The sequence below is a fragment of the Embiotoca jacksoni genome, unplaced genomic scaffold (genome assembly GCF_022577435.1).
Source record: "Embiotoca jacksoni isolate LCO1_2020_lvr unplaced genomic scaffold, fEmbJac1.0.p SCAF_11, whole genome shotgun sequence".
In the NCBI taxonomy this organism is placed as follows: domain Eukaryota; kingdom Metazoa; phylum Chordata; class Actinopteri; family Embiotocidae; genus Embiotoca; species Embiotoca jacksoni.
Window position 1 is genome coordinate 3467460 of NW_027185241.1, and position 18891 is coordinate 3486350.

Sequence of the window (18891 nt, forward strand, 5' to 3'; positions counted from 1 at the left end):
GTTTATCAACCACTGCCTCTCAAACCACATTTAGTGACCTGTAGTGAAATACAAATATTTGTACATTGATCATCATTTGTTTGACCTGATCATTAAAAAAATGTATAGTTGGTAGAAGCACAACCTCATCCACAGGCGATTCAAAGTGTTGCGGAGCAGTGGAGTTAAAACAGCACAATATACACACACCATCAAAAGCAGAACTCCTATAGTATATTGACCTTCAGTCAGGGTTTTTCATTGAGGGAGTCATCCAGCAATTTAATACCCTTTCTGTAATACTATACTTTTGCATTCTTAACATCTGGTATGCTTTAGTTCTCTCAAGACTGTATACAACACATTCACAGTATGTCATAGATCAAAAGGCTCCAAAAAAAAAGAAGTTGCAAAAAAATGTGCAATACTGTAATTATTGTTTTTCTGGCATTGCAATAAAATGAGAGAGCTGACAAAAGATTATATTTAATGTAAAAGAAGAGACAACAGTAAGCAGGGAGAAAGAAGAAGAGTAAAAAAAAAATAAAAATCTGTCGTCTCTGTGAAGGAAAATCGGTAAAACTGCTTTCAGAGTCACCTTGTAAGGAACAGTGAGTGAGTGTCCCAGTGAGGGATGTTTGGTACAAGCTGGACAAAAGAGAAGTGGACAGGGTTGAAGAAATAGACGACAGACTGATGCGAAAGGAGGAGCACTTAGAACAGAGCTCTGACAGATTGTCATTACGAAAGACAGCTGTCGCAGTGACTCTTATAATCTGTAATCCACACAGCAGATACATACAAACTCATTTACATTAAAATTTTTCATTTCATGTATTGTACTCCCATTCAAGCTGAAATCTTTGTTTCAGAGAATGTTCTCTAAACATCAGTAACAGGAAAAATGCAGTCTAATTTAATAACATGCTCAGTCATCATACACTTAAAAAGGGATTATTAGAGTTCTTGGAAAGTGTGAGAAAGGGAGACCTTAATTTCAGTGTTTTGCTGCCAGTTTTCTTTACAAAGTGCAGAAACAAGTCCTTTTTTAGAAATTATACACAAAACATTTAATTAGGTTATAACAGGATCTGTGAACTCGTATCAGAATTATTGGATTTAGAAAACACAGGGGAGGTATTATTGTTCACATCCAGCGATAGTTCAAACCAATATAAAAGTACTGTAATGCAACGTCCTTCATATTTGAAAAATACTTACAACATGGGTGTCTGCAAACTATCACCTGTAATACAGACATTCAAATTGGATGTGACTTGATACTCACCCATAATTATATGGCTGAGTTTATCACTCTTATGCTGCAATCGGTGCCAATTAATATCAACAACAGCTTGTTAAATGGAACTTTGTCACTGGCGTCAGTCTTTTAATTGTGAATCACCTGAATATTGTGTAGAGAAAGCGTTGAGTCACACTTCTCGCAGCTCCTACGTTTCCTACGTATGCTGTCACTTTTAGTTTAAATACATTATTGTATTTTGAAGTTAAAAATTTTAGGTTTTCATTCACTTTAATTTTTTCGAATTAACAAAACTTTTGTCCCCGATCTGGCTCCATACCTGAATAATCTCTGTAATGATCCCTTTCCTCCTTTGTGGGTGTGAAGTTATACCCACCTTACTAAAGGTGTGTTCAATAAGAACTTTAATGATGTTTGCAACTAGTAAGTCTTACATCTGACATGTGAGCATTGTATTTAGATTAAGAAAATTAAGAAAAAAATCCAAAGTTCTCCTTTACCACAAACATCTCCACTTGCATGTTGCTGTGTGCAACCATGCACAGACATGCACACCCCATCACAGAGGCGGGCAGGCGTGAATGAACTAATTAAACACACTCTCTGTCCATAAAACAGTGAATAATTGAGGGCGCGTACCTACAGTGTATTAACATACTATAGCTTTAGTATGCAGAGAGACAAAATGGAGAGGAAAGAAGGGCAGAGAAGGAGAGGGAGCCTCAGACGGAAAAAGAGGTGGAAAAACATGAAGAGAGGGGAATGGAAATGCATGACAGGGAAAGAATGGAAAGAAGAAAGTGGGAGTGTGATAGGGAAGCAGTGGAGCAAATCAAAGTAAAATGAAGTGCATTTACATATTTAGATGAGCGCTTCTAGTCAGCCTGTCTAATTATTTCATCTCCATTTTTCATTTGCATGCTGTTCGATCCAAAAGCACCAGGCCATGAGGAAAGTTTCTCTCTCCCTCCTCACTGTTACTTTATCACGTTCACACTCGCCCCTTTCTCATTCTCGCTCTGACTCTCCACCCCTTGCGGCCGTCTTTCGTTATCCGGGTCATTACCATACGCTTTTTGTCCATTTGCACTTGTTCTTCCAGCTCCCCCGTGCCCCCTGCTCTGCTGTCTCACACCATGTTTTATGCATACGATGATAGTGCCCCACGTGTCCAGAAAAATGTGCGTGCGTGCAGAGGTTCACCACAGATGCCCCTTCGACCGCCATGTTTAATGCATTGTACTGTCATGCCAAAGACCAACATGTGTGTGCCAGTGTTCAGCACATTTGTTTGTGTGTGTGTGTGTGTCTATGTGTGCACACCTCCATCTACTAAACCCTTCAAATTAGCATGACCCATGTCAGGAGCAGCCAAGCCACGTTAACCTTCTATCACTGATTTTCCCTTATTCTTTATGCCTTTCTTCACACCCCATAAATCTGTCTTTGTCCTCGCAGTCTTTTCTCCTCTCTCTCTTCTCCCTCTCTGCCTCACTGCCACTCATCACTTTGTTTACATCTCCTCTCTACCTACATAACTTCCACTTGATCCTATAAATGTCTCGCTCCTTCTACACCCACGCTCATCAGCACAATCTATTAGTGTGTTATCAGTGTGTATGTCTGAGCATGTGTACGTCTGTGATAGCCTATTTTCGCTTTGAGGTTGGGGTGTGTGTTTCTCTTTTTGTAAGTCTCTTTACTGGTAGTCGCTGTGTTTAGGCTGAATTATGTGTGGCAGCCAGTTTGTCTATTTCTCTGCAAGTGTTTGCATGCAGAGGTGTGGTTGTGCCTGTGCAGCGTGTGTGTGTGTGTGTGTGTGTGTGTGTGTGTGTGTGTGTGTGTGTGTGTGTGTGTGTGTGTGTGTGTGTGTGTGTGTGTCGGCGTGCACGGACATGCTTGCAAGTGCGTCTGCTGGCATAAAAGGTTGTTATGTGCTTTAGGTGTTAATTGGCTGAGGAGCTTCGTTAATATTCTCCTTGCGCGCCTGCTCGTCAGGAACAGAGCCGGCAAACTGATGAGTGTGTGATTTTCCTCCAGAGAAAGGGAGAGAAAGAGAGCGAGAGAAAGGGAGCACGAGTAACAAGAGTGACTTCAGTGCAAAGACCCTCTGTAAGGTCAAAGTGAGAGAAGAGGAGAGCAAGAAAAAGGATCGGAAAAATGCAAGAGGCAGAGCGAGAGACAGAGATGAGAAGGAAGGGGTTGGAAAAGCAACAGACAGAGAGGAAGACAGAAAGAGATGAAGGGACGGGAAGGGAGATGTGATAAAAAGCCATAAAGGGATCCATTGAGGCAGTGGGTGAAAGGAAAGATTATATCATGCAAGAGAGAAATTATCCCTTTGTTAACCGTTTCTGAATTGGCGGAATGGGGGCAAGGCGGTTGGCAGGGCCCTCCCTCAGCAAGGTGGTACATGGCTGTTCAGTTCTAATCACCCACATTATGACACGGCGACACCCAGCTAACCTGGTCCAGACCCAGCTTCCAGCTACACAGACACACTGTGATAGATTCAAAGCATCCCCCCTGCAGAGCGCACAAAAATTAAACATTATACACTGCGGCCTTGACAAGTCGATATGAGCATCGATAAGCTATCACATGCATATTCCTAAAAAATAAAGAGCAAGATAGTGAGCTGGTCCATACACATATAGGCACAATGACAACTATCTGTCACGCAAACACACATCAGGGAACAAAAGAGAATTCCACACGTATCATAATGCAAATGTTAGCACATGCACCGGCAACACAAAGAAGAGAGTCTGACTCATGCACCGCAACAGTGAAAACAGTGAGCAGAGAGTCGTAGCCTGTCACCGGGAGGTACGATGTCACATGGATAATGAGTGTTACTCCCAGCAGGTAGCTGTGTAGCATGTGGCTCTCAGTGCACACAGCTACACTCGTTAGGAAACTCAGACGGTGCCTTTTAACTTGGCAGGTAACACTGTTTGCGTTTATCTTACTGAATAAGGGATGACTGAGCTTAGCATTCTGTTGCATCCCAATGGGGAGGCCTTGCATGGGTCTGCATAAAGTATACTCGTAATGCCTTCTCATACTTAAACTATATCTTTTTATTAATGCATGTAGGAAACAGCAAGGTCCCAGAGCGCATTTAAGTGTCATGTTTGTGTTAAATAGCTTACAGCCCTCTAGGCCTATAGCAAAGATTCTGACATTGGAGAAAAATAATCCAATATTGATATTTCAGATAATATTGTTAACCTATATAGAAATGAGTGATATGCATTTGTCAGGGACGTTGTTGCACTGGAATTATACTGAGAAGAATAAATGATAAGGTCATGGTTTATCTAAACACGCCTAATGATTTGTTACACAGAACCATCTGAGAAGTCGTCCTTGGGAACTGTAAAAGGGCAGGCACTTAAAAAACAACAACTCAGCAAGTGATTGGGTGAACCATTTGTCTATCACCGCTATCATGGGATACATTTAACCAATAAGTTAATTGTTGAGTTCTAATCAACAGTCACTTCTCACTGTCCTCACTGTTACACCTAAACCACGTTCATAGCTGCCAGTAAGTTCTCATAGGAGGCTGATTGGTCCGAACCTGCTGGTTTGGACACAATTGCTTAACTTGAAGCCTGACAAAGTGGATTCTCGCGGTGTTTCACGAATTCGCCAATCTAGCTTCCTTGCAAAGTTAATTGTTTATTAACTTTCCAGCAATGTATTTTACAAAAGTAAGCTATTGCTAAGACACCACTTGACCCGGAGTCCGGACCACCGTCTGTTCAGCCATGATGAGTACTCTGCCACATGTGCTGCAGACAGTGCGCTTTCTGCTTGACAAATTATGTGATGACACCATTTCTAAGTTATTCGATGCACCTTTTTTTTGCAACAAAATACATACATGCATGCATAATGGAAAACATAAATGCCAGTACCGATGCATCTGTGATTGGCCAATATTGTCTGATAAAATTATCTGACTAAGAACAGCTGCTATGTTCCCAATTGACTTTATTCGCACTTGCAAGGATGGCTGCCTCTTCTAAAGCCGTTTTCACACATAGCCTGCACAGTTCCTGCATTAACTTCTAACAAGTGTACCTCCAGTTTTCTGTGTTCAAACTAAAGGTTCTATTCATTAAAAGTCGTGTATTGGGTTTACAGACAGTACTTTGACACAGTATAATTTTTCCTCTTGTTCAACAACCTTGTTAAATTCTGAGACTGCTTCAGTCATTCACAATACAACCATTTCTCTTACAAAATGCATTCTAGTTTGCTTTGCCAATTCGATTTTCAAATACATCTGCTGCTACAATTGAATTTTTCCAGTTTAGGAAGTCTAACTTTCTTGATATGTACTATTTAAATTATTTTCAACTCTATTTGATTTGTTTTGGTTATCTGTGATGTTTTGCAGCACTTTGTTCATTGGCCTGACACATGGGAGTAGGTGAGCATCCAAAGCACAGTACTCACTGGGGGGAATAGTGTCCTTTTAGGCTGTTGTGTTGGTAGGTTTAGTCTATAATAGCACTTACTTAAACTTATCAAACCTACTTAACGTTCAGAAGCGAGTATGGTTTTGGTTAAATGAAGGAAAAGGTACTGCATTCCATCTTGTGCTTGAACTTTCTTTTTTAATTTTTAAACATGTTTAATGAAGACCACAATCTCAGACTGCCCTTACACAATAGTAATAATTCTTTAGTTGCCATGCAGAAACTGACATTGTAGCAAATACAAAAGAAATACAGATATACAGACACAGATATTAAGGACTTTGCTGATACATTCAATGTGAACATTTTAAGGCTTCTTCAAAGTTAACATTCCTTCATTTATTAAAAAAAAAAAAGTACTTGAAAAGCATTATGTTTCACAAATTACTTTTCTATGTTTGCAAGTTTACAAGACAGGGTTACACAATGGCATTCCACTGTGGCTCTTTATTCTGTACTATATGTACTGTATTTAAGATTATTAGATTGTCGACATATCTGATAATCTGATCCTGTTTGGATTGTAAGAAACTCCAGTATGTCAATTTGTTGAATTTCCTGATTCAGTAGTAAGATTTTCCTTTTAATGTTTTTGTTTTTGGACCTCCTCTAGCTTTTTTGCAGACTGGGACTGAAGTAGAAGATTCCCAGGAAGTTTTTGCAGATAAATTGCAAATCTGGGTCACATTCATGTATGGCCTGAAGAAAGTAACATTTCAGGATGTTTTCAAGATAAAAACACATGTATGTCAGAAAGTTTTTAATGTTTTGTGTTTTTTTTTTCTAATAACTAATGTATCTGATTAAGTGAATTAAATAAAATATTTCTACTAAAGCAGTGAGCCTCAGCTGGCTTCTTAAACTACACTAGCAGCAGCATTCAACAGAATTCTCCATCTTTAGTTCTTGCAGTCACTTGATAGCGTTATGCTCTAAAATGCATGCTGAATTCTTTGCTGGGCTGCAAAAGGCAAAGCTAAAATTGTCCCATTTAATGTGCGGTTGATGCATGGTAAACGCATAATAGGATGTGACTAATAATAGGATGTCTACAGTGTCTACCACAGCGCCTTTATGTCTTCCCTTCCACCCTATAAAACCAGTGAAAAGACAGTGCCAAGTCTGTTGTCTGCCAGAAAAGGAGTTTCATCTCAGGGTTTACCATAGATACACACAACACAAAGGTGAGACAAAGTGATTTATTAAAAAAGAAAACGCACTCCTCGCATGTACACACCCACCCAAAACATGCATTTCAGACAGCCAGTGATTCAAATCCTAATATCTGTTTTGTATTCTTGTTAGCATGTCATGTTGTGAGCGGTATTGATTTTGACTTATTTGCCAGGCTCCACTGTCAACAAACTCAGAAAAATAAAGAAAATAAAAACTTTGTCATCCTAAATTGTGTGAAGGAAGACTGTTGGTGTCACTCGAAAGCTACCCAAATGATCGGGTCGTATTGATCCTCTTTGCCGGGGAACGTGAGGTGAGCAGGAAGTAGCCTGAGCCGTGCCTCCAGAAAATGCAGTCACTGATAGTGTCCATAGATCGAGGAACTGTGACTTTTCTAATTAGAGAGTTCAGAGCAAACCCAGTTGGATTAGCTAGTGCATGGCTCTAGGCTAGCTATTAACACCAAGTCAGCCAGACAAACAAAAAATCAGAAAGAAGAGAGGAGAAGGAGAGCAAGGGACCAGGGAGAGGCTGACTGAGCGTGCCTACTCTGATAGGAATGTGATCAGACGTGGGTCAAAATAGCTTTTTTTTATCAGAAAAAAAATGGCCAGTAATTTGGAGTTTCTGATGTTCTCCTTGTAAAAGATAGTGTACAAGGAATCAGGCCTATTGGGTTTGTAGTATCTTGAACAGCAGTTGCAAATTATATTGTGCATTTTGTTTACACTGAGGAGAATCCCAGAGGAGATTACTCAATCAGGACAGTTCAGATAATACGTTCTTGTGACTTTCTAGTAGTCTAGGACTTTGTGGCAGCTCCATAAAACAAACTTTAGAAAGGGAGAAACCTTGAAAATGCTTTTTGAGTTGCCTCCAGCATATACACAATCTCCATCCATGAATGTCTATTTAAAGTATGTATGACTTCACACGCCTACATTAATGCAACCACGCTTATACTTGGGTGTTCCCATATGCTGAAACACCCTGAGGGGAAATGTTCATTTGATTTATCGTTACCTTTCAGGAAGACATGACATTCCTCACACTTTGCCGGCCAATAAACCCTCAAGATTCATGCCTACACAGACATGTACATATACGCCCCACCTTCGCTATACCACCACCACCAATACACTAAGACACACACATACGCATGAACATGCTCCCAACCCACTTGCCGCAACAACCTCAGGGGAGACATAAGAAATAAATTTGACACTTCCGCTTACCCAAGAAGCGCCTTAAGGACAAAGAGAAATTTAATCTTGGATAAGCCTCCCGATAGAATCTCTGCATTAGCCCTCTGCTGCTGGTTCACAGCTATCCCATCAACCCTTACCTCCCACACCTTGGCTCAATTCCCTCGCATCTTTCCTCCACTACACATCTTGTTTTTTTTTTGGTTTTTTTTTCTAAATTCCTCCATCCTATGCCTCTCTTCAACTTTCGCACCACTTCTTTTCACTTTTCTGTTCTCTCTCTTGTTATTAGTTTCACTATTTTCTTCCACCTCACTACTAATCTTTTTAAGCTTTTTGCCCCTCCATCCTTTTGACCATCCCTTGTCTTCTCATGAATTGTCCACCTAATGCCTTCACAGCCTCTTACCATTCTTCCAGCCAGCTGCCATCTCTTCATCTATCCCTAGTTGTGGTACATACCGTACGTATCTATATTTCTGTTCCTCTCCCTTGTCGGAGGGCTTTAATAGCATTGGTATTAAATGCTGGCACGACCTCCTCGGCATACTTAAGCAGGCAGGGATCCTTGTAAGGCTGTTTGAGTGCTTAATATTTTCAGCACGCTGCTGACTTAAGCCCCTTAAGTGCTTTGGCAACACTTATTCCACGGTGGCACCAATGAAGCCCATTAAAAATTTGATTTGGATGAGAGAGCGAGAGGGGGAGAGAGAGAGAAAAGAGTAAGGGGTCTAGGGGACACAATTTGCCATTACTTCCCTTCCTTCCGCACACACTGCGACAAAAACAAATACACCCATCAGGGGGTTTCCCACACAGGGACTTTGTAGACACAGAAATGCACACATACTCGCCAGTCGTGCAATGATTTGGAATGTGTTCTTCTTTTTGTCTGTAATTATGCCCTTTGTTTATCTTTAAAGCACTTAGTGATGACCCTATTTTGTTAAAAGCACTTGATTAATACATTTTGACTTTATTTTACTTGATAATAGGGAGCAGCATGCTTCAAATTGGATGCATAATAATGTTTGTAAATGTAGCATGTGGCAGATTAGAGCTAATAGTTTATGATCAGTTGATTAACGAAGAAGTAGAGGTGCTAATATAAAAGCAAAACTGTGTTGCCTTTCACATTTTACTGGACAATGAAAGTCTGAGAAGCAGAGTCAAGTGTAGTTAGCGTACACTATTGGCTTTATATTGCCAGTTTTATTGCCAGTAGCAGTAATGATAGTACACGTGGAAATGAGCTTGTACAAAAGAATTGCATTATGCACATTGTGTTTATACAAAGTACAATGACAGGTTGGTCTAGCTGTTAGCAATGATTTCTGTTTCCTCGGTACATAATAAATACAGAGCAGATACAATTTTATTAATGGTCCAGGTTCACATCAGTACAACGCATAACATAGTCAAAGTCATGTTCATTTTTGCTTTATCTACATCCACTTTGAATAAAAAAAAAAACACACAAACATATATACAGTTCTTTTTAGCAGACAGCCGTCCGCATGCAGTCATAAAATGGCCATTTAACATAAAGAGGCACTGTGATGCCTCTGTGTGTGCCTGCATGGATAAATTAATGGGTAGTAGATAGTGAAAGGACCAAACAGTCAGCCAAATGTACACCCTGCTTCAGTCAACACTGGACAGTCAAGCACATTCACACACACACACACACACACACACACACACACACACACACACACACTGCCACTGTTTGTCGACCTGAAAGGCTATCATTGTCAGTGCTTCCATCCACACACACACACACACATCTCTAACCTTCACAAAATAGTATGCAAAATATGCAGACACTGATCCCACGCTAACACACACACATTCTAAGCAAAGGAGGGAGTTCAGGGTTATATAAAGAAGTGGAAGACAGAAAACGGACAGGCAGATGGATGTGATGGACAGCGATAGCGCACTGGGATTATAACAGTTTTCACTGATCGACAGGGAAGAAGTGAAGCAAAACGAGGACAAGCTTGTGGGAACTAACCAGCTTCTACAGACTGTAGGACGAAAGGAAGAGGACAGAGAGAAGGGGAGAAATTTGGATAAACTAAGCACAATTTAAGGAGATCAATTTGAACAAGTGAATAGACTTTGTTTCTGTCCTTCCACCGCCAGAGCTCTGACCTGCCAGACCCGAGCTGCTGGTGTACACCAACACAGAGTAATTTCCTCAGCACCAGCCAGTTGACCAATGAAGTCAGCACTGTAGGGAAGATCGGTGATGATCCGCTTTCGGCTTTGCCACGAGTGTCGGGGCCGTCGCCGTTAGAGCTCATTGTGTTTGAGTGAGAGAGAGTGTGTATTAATCTAAGGATGACACCCGCACTTTACTTCATCAGATAGTGCTCAGTGAGGTGTGTGGTGCAGCTCGTCACGCTTTGTCTCTACACTTCAAACACGCACACATTAAGCACTTAGACATACAAACACACTAAACTGACACACTCTCATAGACCAACAACGCATCACGTCCCGACAATCAGCGGGACCCTTTGTGGACCTTAAGCACAGCGGGCTTTCAGATCGGTGTGTACGAGTGTGTGTGCATCTGGAGTGCAACCAGGCTCTGTCTGCACTCAGTGGTGCATGATGAGAAGGAAGTGTCAGGCAGGTCGATGCTGCACGATTATCCTGTCTGATAGCCTGTGATTATTCTTTGGAGTCTAAAATTACCATGTAAAATCACTGTCTATTTCGCTACAGTGTGTACATGATAGCACATCGACAAAGTTCCAGAATTCAAGCGAGTAATAGTCGGTACCCTCGTCAAGATACTGTGCAAGTCTCTGGAGTAAAGTAGCAAACCAAAATATGTAATGTCTGAAACTAAAACGTGTGACTGCAGTTCGCTCAACCCTTTGTAAGTTGGTTATTCTACACAGGGCAAGCACTTCCACTCTCTTTCTTTATGAAGTGTCACTTGAACTCAGTGGATTTTATTTAACCTCAGCTATCTTTAGATGAGGTGCGGTAAGATAGTGGCTCAATCTCTCCAGAGGCCTGGTCGGTTGGGTTACATCTCAAAGGAACATTGACTTCTGCCTGCTGATGTGTCGGGTGAGAAGAGTTGAAAACCGTTTGACTCATTAAAATACAATCTGTTTGTATGAAAATTCTTGCCCTAGATTTCTCTGTCCTTGAGGGCACAGCGATGTAGGTAGCTCTATTTCAAAAGTTAGCGTTCAGTCAACACCAGTACAGATAAACTAGACTGTCTTTGTAGACAGTTTCTCAGGCTGTATCTGACTAAAATATAGTAATATCGATGTTTTCTGTTGCTGGCAGCAGCGTGGTTTGACCTACAGGAGACAAGCAGCCTATTTGTTGTTGTAGTTAACTGTGTGGCTCATTTTGCTGAGAACTTGTTTAGCTCTGATGTTGACATTGCAGTGTACAGTTGGTGAAGAGTGAAATTGTCCCTCATTCGGTTAATTGCACAGCTGCCATTACTGGATGCAACTGCTGGTAAATACCACATAATTGCGCATCTGTTTTGGACTTTTAAGTATTGTTTTTTCTGGTTATTGATCTGTGAATCTTGGACTTTGGTCTCAGGAGGCTCAGAGCACTGTGGTTAAAAAAAAATTGTAAGTCTATTGGTGTTTGCTTTGTTTTTGTGTTTTTCAGATGGGACTGAGCCACTGTGCAACTTTGTAGCTTCCAAAGCTTCCATATTTTATGGATTTAAGACAATACATGTCGTAAGTTCTTTCCAAGCAGCACAAGGTGCTAAAGTCAACAGAGGAACTTTGTTGCTCCAAGCTCTTCTCTGTGTGCATTGTGAGAAGTGTCTAAATCGCTAGCTCTGTTATCACCCTGAGCTCCGGCCAAAATTCTGTGTATTGCGTGCAAGCCTTGGCTACAAGTCAGTCCTATGTGACTTAGGAGCTAAAGCAGTTTCTTTGCATGTGCTGCAATGCAGTGTGGCACATAAGAGTTCTTTCTTCAAGTGTTGTCGTCAAACAACAACTTCTGTCTGATTGCACTAAAGTAAAGCTGAACAGTTAGCGTGTGCGCGTGTCTGCAGCATTGCAGTTGAGAACAAATCGGTGTGTGCATGCGTGTGTGTGGACTAGTTTGTCTGGAGCAGTGCAGGCAGGGTCACAGAGGAGCCATTGATCAAACGTGCACAGCCACACACATACACGTTCACACATACACACACTTCTCAATACACAATGAGGCCTGTCCGAAGCTCTGTCCTCTGCCGCCTCCTCCCTGCCTCCTTCTCTCTGGCCCTGCGCAGCCTGGTCCTGATCCTGCTCTGCATCACTCGTAAGTCGTGCACGCTTGCGTGCACCGCCATGCACACACACAGAGATTAAATGAGACGTGCAGTATTGATTCTAGAGGGAAACTCAGGTGTCATTACCCACCAAATAAGTCAAGGAAACAAGCACATAATTTTCACATGTACACAGTCATTTCATATTACAGACAGGATGGTGAACTCCCTGCAGATATACCTCTAAATGTTGTAATGTGATATTACTGTTTGTATAAAAACTAGAATACAATTGTGAATATGGTGGTAATTGGTGTAAAGTGATACAGAATGAGATTCAGTGCAGTGCCCAGCACATGACCAAGGGGAGATAGCTCACGATGGAATCATGAAATTAAAGCTTCAAATAAATTGTTCAAAATGCTGGTAATTAAGTTGGAATTGTTAATTAAGATTAAGAAGAGCGTGAATAGGAAGACAGGAGTGTAGGCCCAGGAGGTGAAAGGACTGGGGAATCAGACCAGATGGAGAGAGAGAGAGTGGGTACGTGTAGACCAAAGGACTTTAAGGGAAATGGTAACAAATGAAAACAGAGAATGAAAGAGAGATATAAGAGTGTCTGAAGCCTCTTTCTCAATTTTCCTCTGAAGAACCTAATAAATGCCCCCAGAGTCTAGGAGATATAGTGAAACAAATGGCGAGGTAGGAAGAGAATGTAGGAAACAGTGAAGTGTAAGAGAGCAATCCTGTATGTGTTGAGAGAGACAGACTAACACACGGAAAGACGGATTTGGCTGAATAGAAACGTGTACTGTATGTTAGGGAGGGAGGGAGCAGAGGCAGAGAAAAAGAAATGGTGAGAAAGAGATGGAGAACAGTGCAGTCTGTGTGTGTATGGAAGAAAGAGAGACGGAGGGGATGGGTGCAAAGATAAAATAAGAGACAAGGCCTCAAAAGGAGCTGCATGAGGTCGAGATTTGAAACCAAGAGTCATGAGATTGATTGAACACAAGGCAGCGATAGGGAGAAAAAGCAGTACATGGAGTGAGGTGAGATCAGTGACAGAGTTGCTCCCTGCTATTAATACCTCCTGTCATTAGTATTATGCATTAAATACAGGGAGATTGTCTTTGCCTGCTGCTCATTGGTAAACAGGCATGGCACCGCTGTGCACAGCACCTTCTTCTTAGTGCCAAATCTCAAATCAGTGCTTTTATTTATTTTATTTTTTTGCATATTAGATCAACAGAAGGACATTCTGTTTTGTGGGATGTTGAGGGGGATGCTGGGTGGGGGAGACAATGGGGGGGGGAGTGAGGGATACAGAGAAAGAAGGCGTTTGTGTCTTGGCAGTCGGCTTGGTTATGTAATTCATGCCAGTAGGGCAGTTTTGTATTGGGCCTTGAATGTGCACGGACATACACTCTCTCATACACACAGAGATACAAACACTCACACGCACGCACGCACACACACACACTCACTCATGTTGTAAATGCATGTACACATCCACACAATTTATTTCTCCCACATACACATCCATCAGCATCACACTGGGATCATACACACAACATGTACACACCAAAGGGAAGGCAGCCATGTGGTGGATTTTGAAAGGGTGTTAGTACCAGTGCTTTTGGCTGTGGTGAATCTCCAGTGTCGTTGCCGTCGTGTAATAGCCCTGTAAATTTCCTTTAAGCCTCTGTTGGAGTGTGTGTGGTGGCCATTGTCGCAGGGTTGTTGGGGCTGTGACAGACCCGGGCAATAAAACTCTGCACAGTAGATAGAGCTAACCAGCTTTGGCTGTTAGAAAATGGGAGGAAGGAGAGGAAAAAGAAAAGCAAGAGGGAAATGGTAGTTTGTGAATGGTAGGAAGAGGTGAAAAAGTAATGGAATGGGTGGACAAGAGGAGAGAAGAGCGCTCAGGCATATGCAATGCAGCGGGAGGGAAGAATAGAGGGTATGGGGCAAGAGAGGGACGAGGTGATTGAAATACGCCGAAGGGCTGGAGAGACATAAAGATGCGAAGGTCAAATGAGGGATGTGGGTAAAGGAAAGGGAGGAGGTGCAATAAATGAAGGGTACAGGTGATGAGAGGAAGAGGACAACAGATTTCAGTGCAGAGGATGGAGGCAGCATAACTCGTGAGCACAATCTGAATGTTAAAAACAGGATGTGAAATATATAAATAAATTAAAGTAAATGTTTCTAATGAGAGGTCAAGAGTGAAAAGAAGCAATTTTATGCACAACACTGTGATGGAGAGGGAGCTGGATGAGAAAAGGTCTAAAGTTTCTTTGGAACAGAGAGAGAGAGAGAGAGAGAGAGAGAGATTAAGAAGGACAGACAGAGAAAGGGGGATAGAAAGTGGAGAGAGTGCGGAGCTTTATGACAGGCAATTAAAAGAAGCAAAAGTAGACAAGATGAAAGAGGGGGGAAAAACTGAGAAATTCAGTCTCTTGCTCCCCTTACTTATTTTGTCCTCTTGTCCCATTCAGTCCTCTATTTTTTCTGTCTTTCCCTTGCTTCCTCTCTTCCGCTTTCTCGGCACACCATAAACACAGCATGATTATGCTGCAGACTTGAGCTGCAGAACAAATCACATTTAGCAAAGGAGAGTGTGGAGATAGAACCAGCAGAGAGGCAGGAAAAAATTCCCACTGAGTCACAAAAAGAGAAAGAATGAGAGAGATTGCAAAGGGAATGAACGCATATTGCAGTTCAGAATGAAATCATTCCAAGGCCAGGAAAAACGACATGAGGAAAGAAGGAGGGACAAGGCTGAAGAGACAGCAGCTAACATAGGAGGAAGATGGAAAGCGTTTCAACTATTCTCTTGAGGCCCAGGAAAGAAAGTGAGGAAAGGGGACCTTTAGGACAGCACTAATGACGAAGATGCATGATGAACGATGCAATAAAAGATAAGGAAAATGAGAAGGAGGAAGAAGAGAGGAAGAAAGGAAAAGGGACGATGAAGGGAGGAGGAATCAAGGATTAGATCAGGCGGAAGGTGGGGAGGAGACGGATAGAGAGACTGCGGGTTTAAATAAAAAGAGAAAGAGGGAGATGTGAGAATGAGATTAGACACGAAGGCAGCAGGAGGAAAGAGTTATGAGTTGTGGACTAAGTGAAAATGAGGGAGGGGAGAACTACACTCAAGATATGAGAAGAAAGGCTGAGCAAGAGCGAAGAAAAGGAGGAAAGGAGAAAGCAACAGAATGAAGGTAATGAGTGAGACGACAGTAAGATTTGTAAAGGATTATGTATTATTTATAGAGGTAGAATTTTTTTCTTGGCACTGGATTTGATTGGCAGAGTTCTGGCTCCCTGAGAGAGATGGAGTGATAATTTTAGACTGGGAATAGAAAGAGAGGAGAGGGAATTGTGGGTCTACACGGGGGTATGTAGGAGAAGAGCCTCAAAGTCAGCTATTTCATGGAGTCCGTACACCGCAAAACTCTGTGATTAACCTAGAGCAAGTGCATCGTACACACATACACGCACATAAACAGTGCAAACTTCATTTGCATACAAACTGTGGAAATCGGCTCGCAGACTCGGGGGATAACGGGAAAAATGTACAGATGGGAAGCGATGGAGAAGTTGCCAACGGACGACCCCAAATGAGTGGAAACTGCGAGCTGCTGTTATTGTTTTAATTAAAGCAGTAACAACATAAGGGGTTATGCATTGTAGCCTCCTGCATCGATTCCCTTGTAAATCCGTGGCCAGCATGCAAAAGAAAACACAAGCTCTTGGCCCACCTCCAATTGAAAGATAATGACAGATAATGAATAGAGAGACAGTGACTGCACTGCTTCAAGGATACATGGGGGCTTATTTTGGACAAATGGAGACAGTTTATCTCTTATTTGGCTTGTCCCTTTGTTCAGTCTTTACCTTTCTCCACTCTCAGATGTGGAGTGAGAGAGAAATAAGGGGAGTTGGAAACCGATAGAGAGAGAGAGACGCAGCAAGGCGGTAATTCAGTCCTCTAACCCTGCACGACTGAGGCAGTTTCTAGAATTTACCGTGACCAAGGGTGAGCCAGCAGTCCACCTGGCTGCCTCCCAAATCCCCCTCTTTTAACTCTCTACACCTCCTTTCATCCCCTCACTCCATCACCCCATCCCCTGCCTCCACTGGCTTATAACTCAACCCCATTGCGGGACCATTGGGACGGGCCCCTGAACAGCCTTGTCTTATGAATTTGTGAACCTATTATTTATTTATTTGTTTATGTATTTTGAAATGATCGCCCTTTTCGGGCGTCTATTGACATAGTAAATAATGGCTCCTTTTTTTCAGGGATGTGATAGGTGGGGGGTAGAAGCATTTCAAATGATGCGAAGCACCAATTCACTGCTATGAAATACTGCCCCCGCTTGGATGGAGAGAGAAGTGATTGTTGTTGTTCCCCTTACAGTTTTATTTATCCGTTGATCATTGCCGTCAGTGCACTACCATGATATCGATTACTCTCCGCATTCTCTCTTGATATGAGTCAACGCTTGCGGAGCATTTTTATTATGGGCACGGATTTTAATGGGGGTGAGATTAATACCTCTGTCACAAAGGTTGATTCCCTTCTTCCCGTTCCCTCTGTGGACCCTACTATGCTGGTGATAAGAGGCACAGGCTCATGGCCTCGACTTGAATGGCAGCCCATAAAAACTACAGTCAGGCTAAAGTGCTATACCCAGCTGCGTTATGAGCGGGAGTGGAAGAATATGCGTCATCGCTCGTATATTTCATCCAGCCCCCTCCAGCTGCATTATTATACCCAAACCATCACTTCCCAACTCCCGCTATCATTTCCTGGTTAAAGCCCTCACTCCTCCACCATCTCTCCATCCCTCTGTACCCTTCCCCCAGATTGATCATCTACTAACAGCCAGCAGGTGTTACTGGGTGGCATCTCTCAGCAGGCAGCAGCAGATGTAAGTCGTCATGCTTGCAACAGCCGTTAATGATTTTTTATTTTTATTTTTATTTGTCGCTTCTCTTTGCACTTTTCTGCCATTCCACTACAGCTCATTTTCTTTGAAGAGGTGACAGCTGTCAAGAGAAGTGGGTGTACAAATGGACAGCCAATTAGCTTTTCTGGCCTTTTCCCAATTGCAAACTTTCGACCGCTTTCTTTGTCCTGAGTTGCTCTCCCACTTGAAGGCCTCTTTTTCTGCTGGTTCTGATGGGTCACTAATCACACACTGACACCGCATTGACTTTGTCAAGATACACATCAGGACTATTACAATTACTACTGTTTAAAACAAGCCCAGTTGCTATGGTGATGAGTAATAACAGCTATTAGAAAAATAATTGGGAAGGCTTGGACGGCCCCCGATATGAATCACAATATTGACGCAGAGAATGGGAGCAATAATGACTACAATTAGTGGTAATTGTTAAGATTTTTTTCTTGGTTCCATCGAGTATTAAACTCTCCTTTGTCTTTATTCCCTCTTGGTTTTTTCCGGTCTTCTGTTCACTATCCACTGTGTGTTTCCCCTGCTGTGATGAATATTTAGGCTTTGAGTATTTCATTAAAGGAGATTAAAATCAAGAGGGGAATTAGATTTGGATGTAGTTGGAAGGATCAGATAATGTCAAAGTAGCTTAATTGCAATATGCTAACCATGCATACCCAATTCACATGGCCACCTATTGTACACACACAAACGCAACACTTAGGACACGCTTAGTTGAAGATATAGACATTTATTTTGGGCCAAAGCAGTCAAGTCAGCAACTCCCGATATGGCAGCCACCATCTGTTTGTCTCACAACATTTCCTCCCTTCTGAAGGTGTTTTACAGAGCTCAGAGAAACTGCTAGACTCAGCAGTGAAATATATGTAGTCCCGCTGTCTTTATCGGCTACTCTCGTTGCCTGGTTCATCATTGTGCTACAATATCGATGTCGTTGTTTCTCTAAATCCTCTCCACGGCCAACACTTTGCCAAGGAGAGAAGAAATGCAAATGATCATGCAAATTGGTAAATACTAGTTTTGACAGTCAAGCAAGCTGTACACGCTCTTCAAGGCAATCACGTCCCACTCCTGGCTGGAACCATATGACTAATTGCTCTGCAAATCATTTTGAATTCAAATGCCAGTGCTCTGTATCTATTGTGCTCAGTGGGAGGTGTGACTCAGCCCAGTCGTGTCAACAACCTGACCCACTGACATGGAGGGTGCAACAATCAGAGCGTAATCAACCTCCTCATTACTGACTCTTGAGCTGTCCACAACATCAAAGAGGCTCCCTGCTGTTTCTCTGCCCCTTTGTCTAAAAATATTGATCAGATCCAGATGAATTTGTTTGAAATGATTTTGTGAGAAAGTTTCTGTGAGTGTGAACATCGCTTTGCATGCATGTATATTTCTGTGTCTGTCCTCAATTGTTGGTGTGCACTTAGTGGAGCATGTGTACACACGCGTGCTTATAAAAGTATCTGTGTTATCTGCAAAAGAGCCAAAGCTGGCGTGTGACACCCCACCCACATAATAAAAA

At 42.1% G+C, this 18891-nt stretch overlaps 1 protein-coding gene across 3 annotated transcripts in view; it reads left to right on the forward strand.

Moving 5' to 3' along the window:
* The window catches only part of cadm4 (cell adhesion molecule 4), a 138138-nt gene that overhangs the window by 89646 nt on the left and 29601 nt on the right, over positions 1-18891 (forward strand). Inside the window, exon 1 of one of the 3 annotated variants that reach the window (XM_069142326.1) lies at positions 10238-12425. The exons of 1 other annotated variant lie outside the window; for it this stretch is intronic. In XM_069142326.1, the coding sequence (XP_068998427.1) occupies positions 12329-12425 (97 nt within the window). In that variant the 5' untranslated portion in view covers positions 10238-12328. Of the gene's footprint in view, positions 1-10237; positions 12426-18891 lie in introns of those variants that run through there. One more of the 3 variants, XM_069142324.1, reaches the window with a different exon arrangement.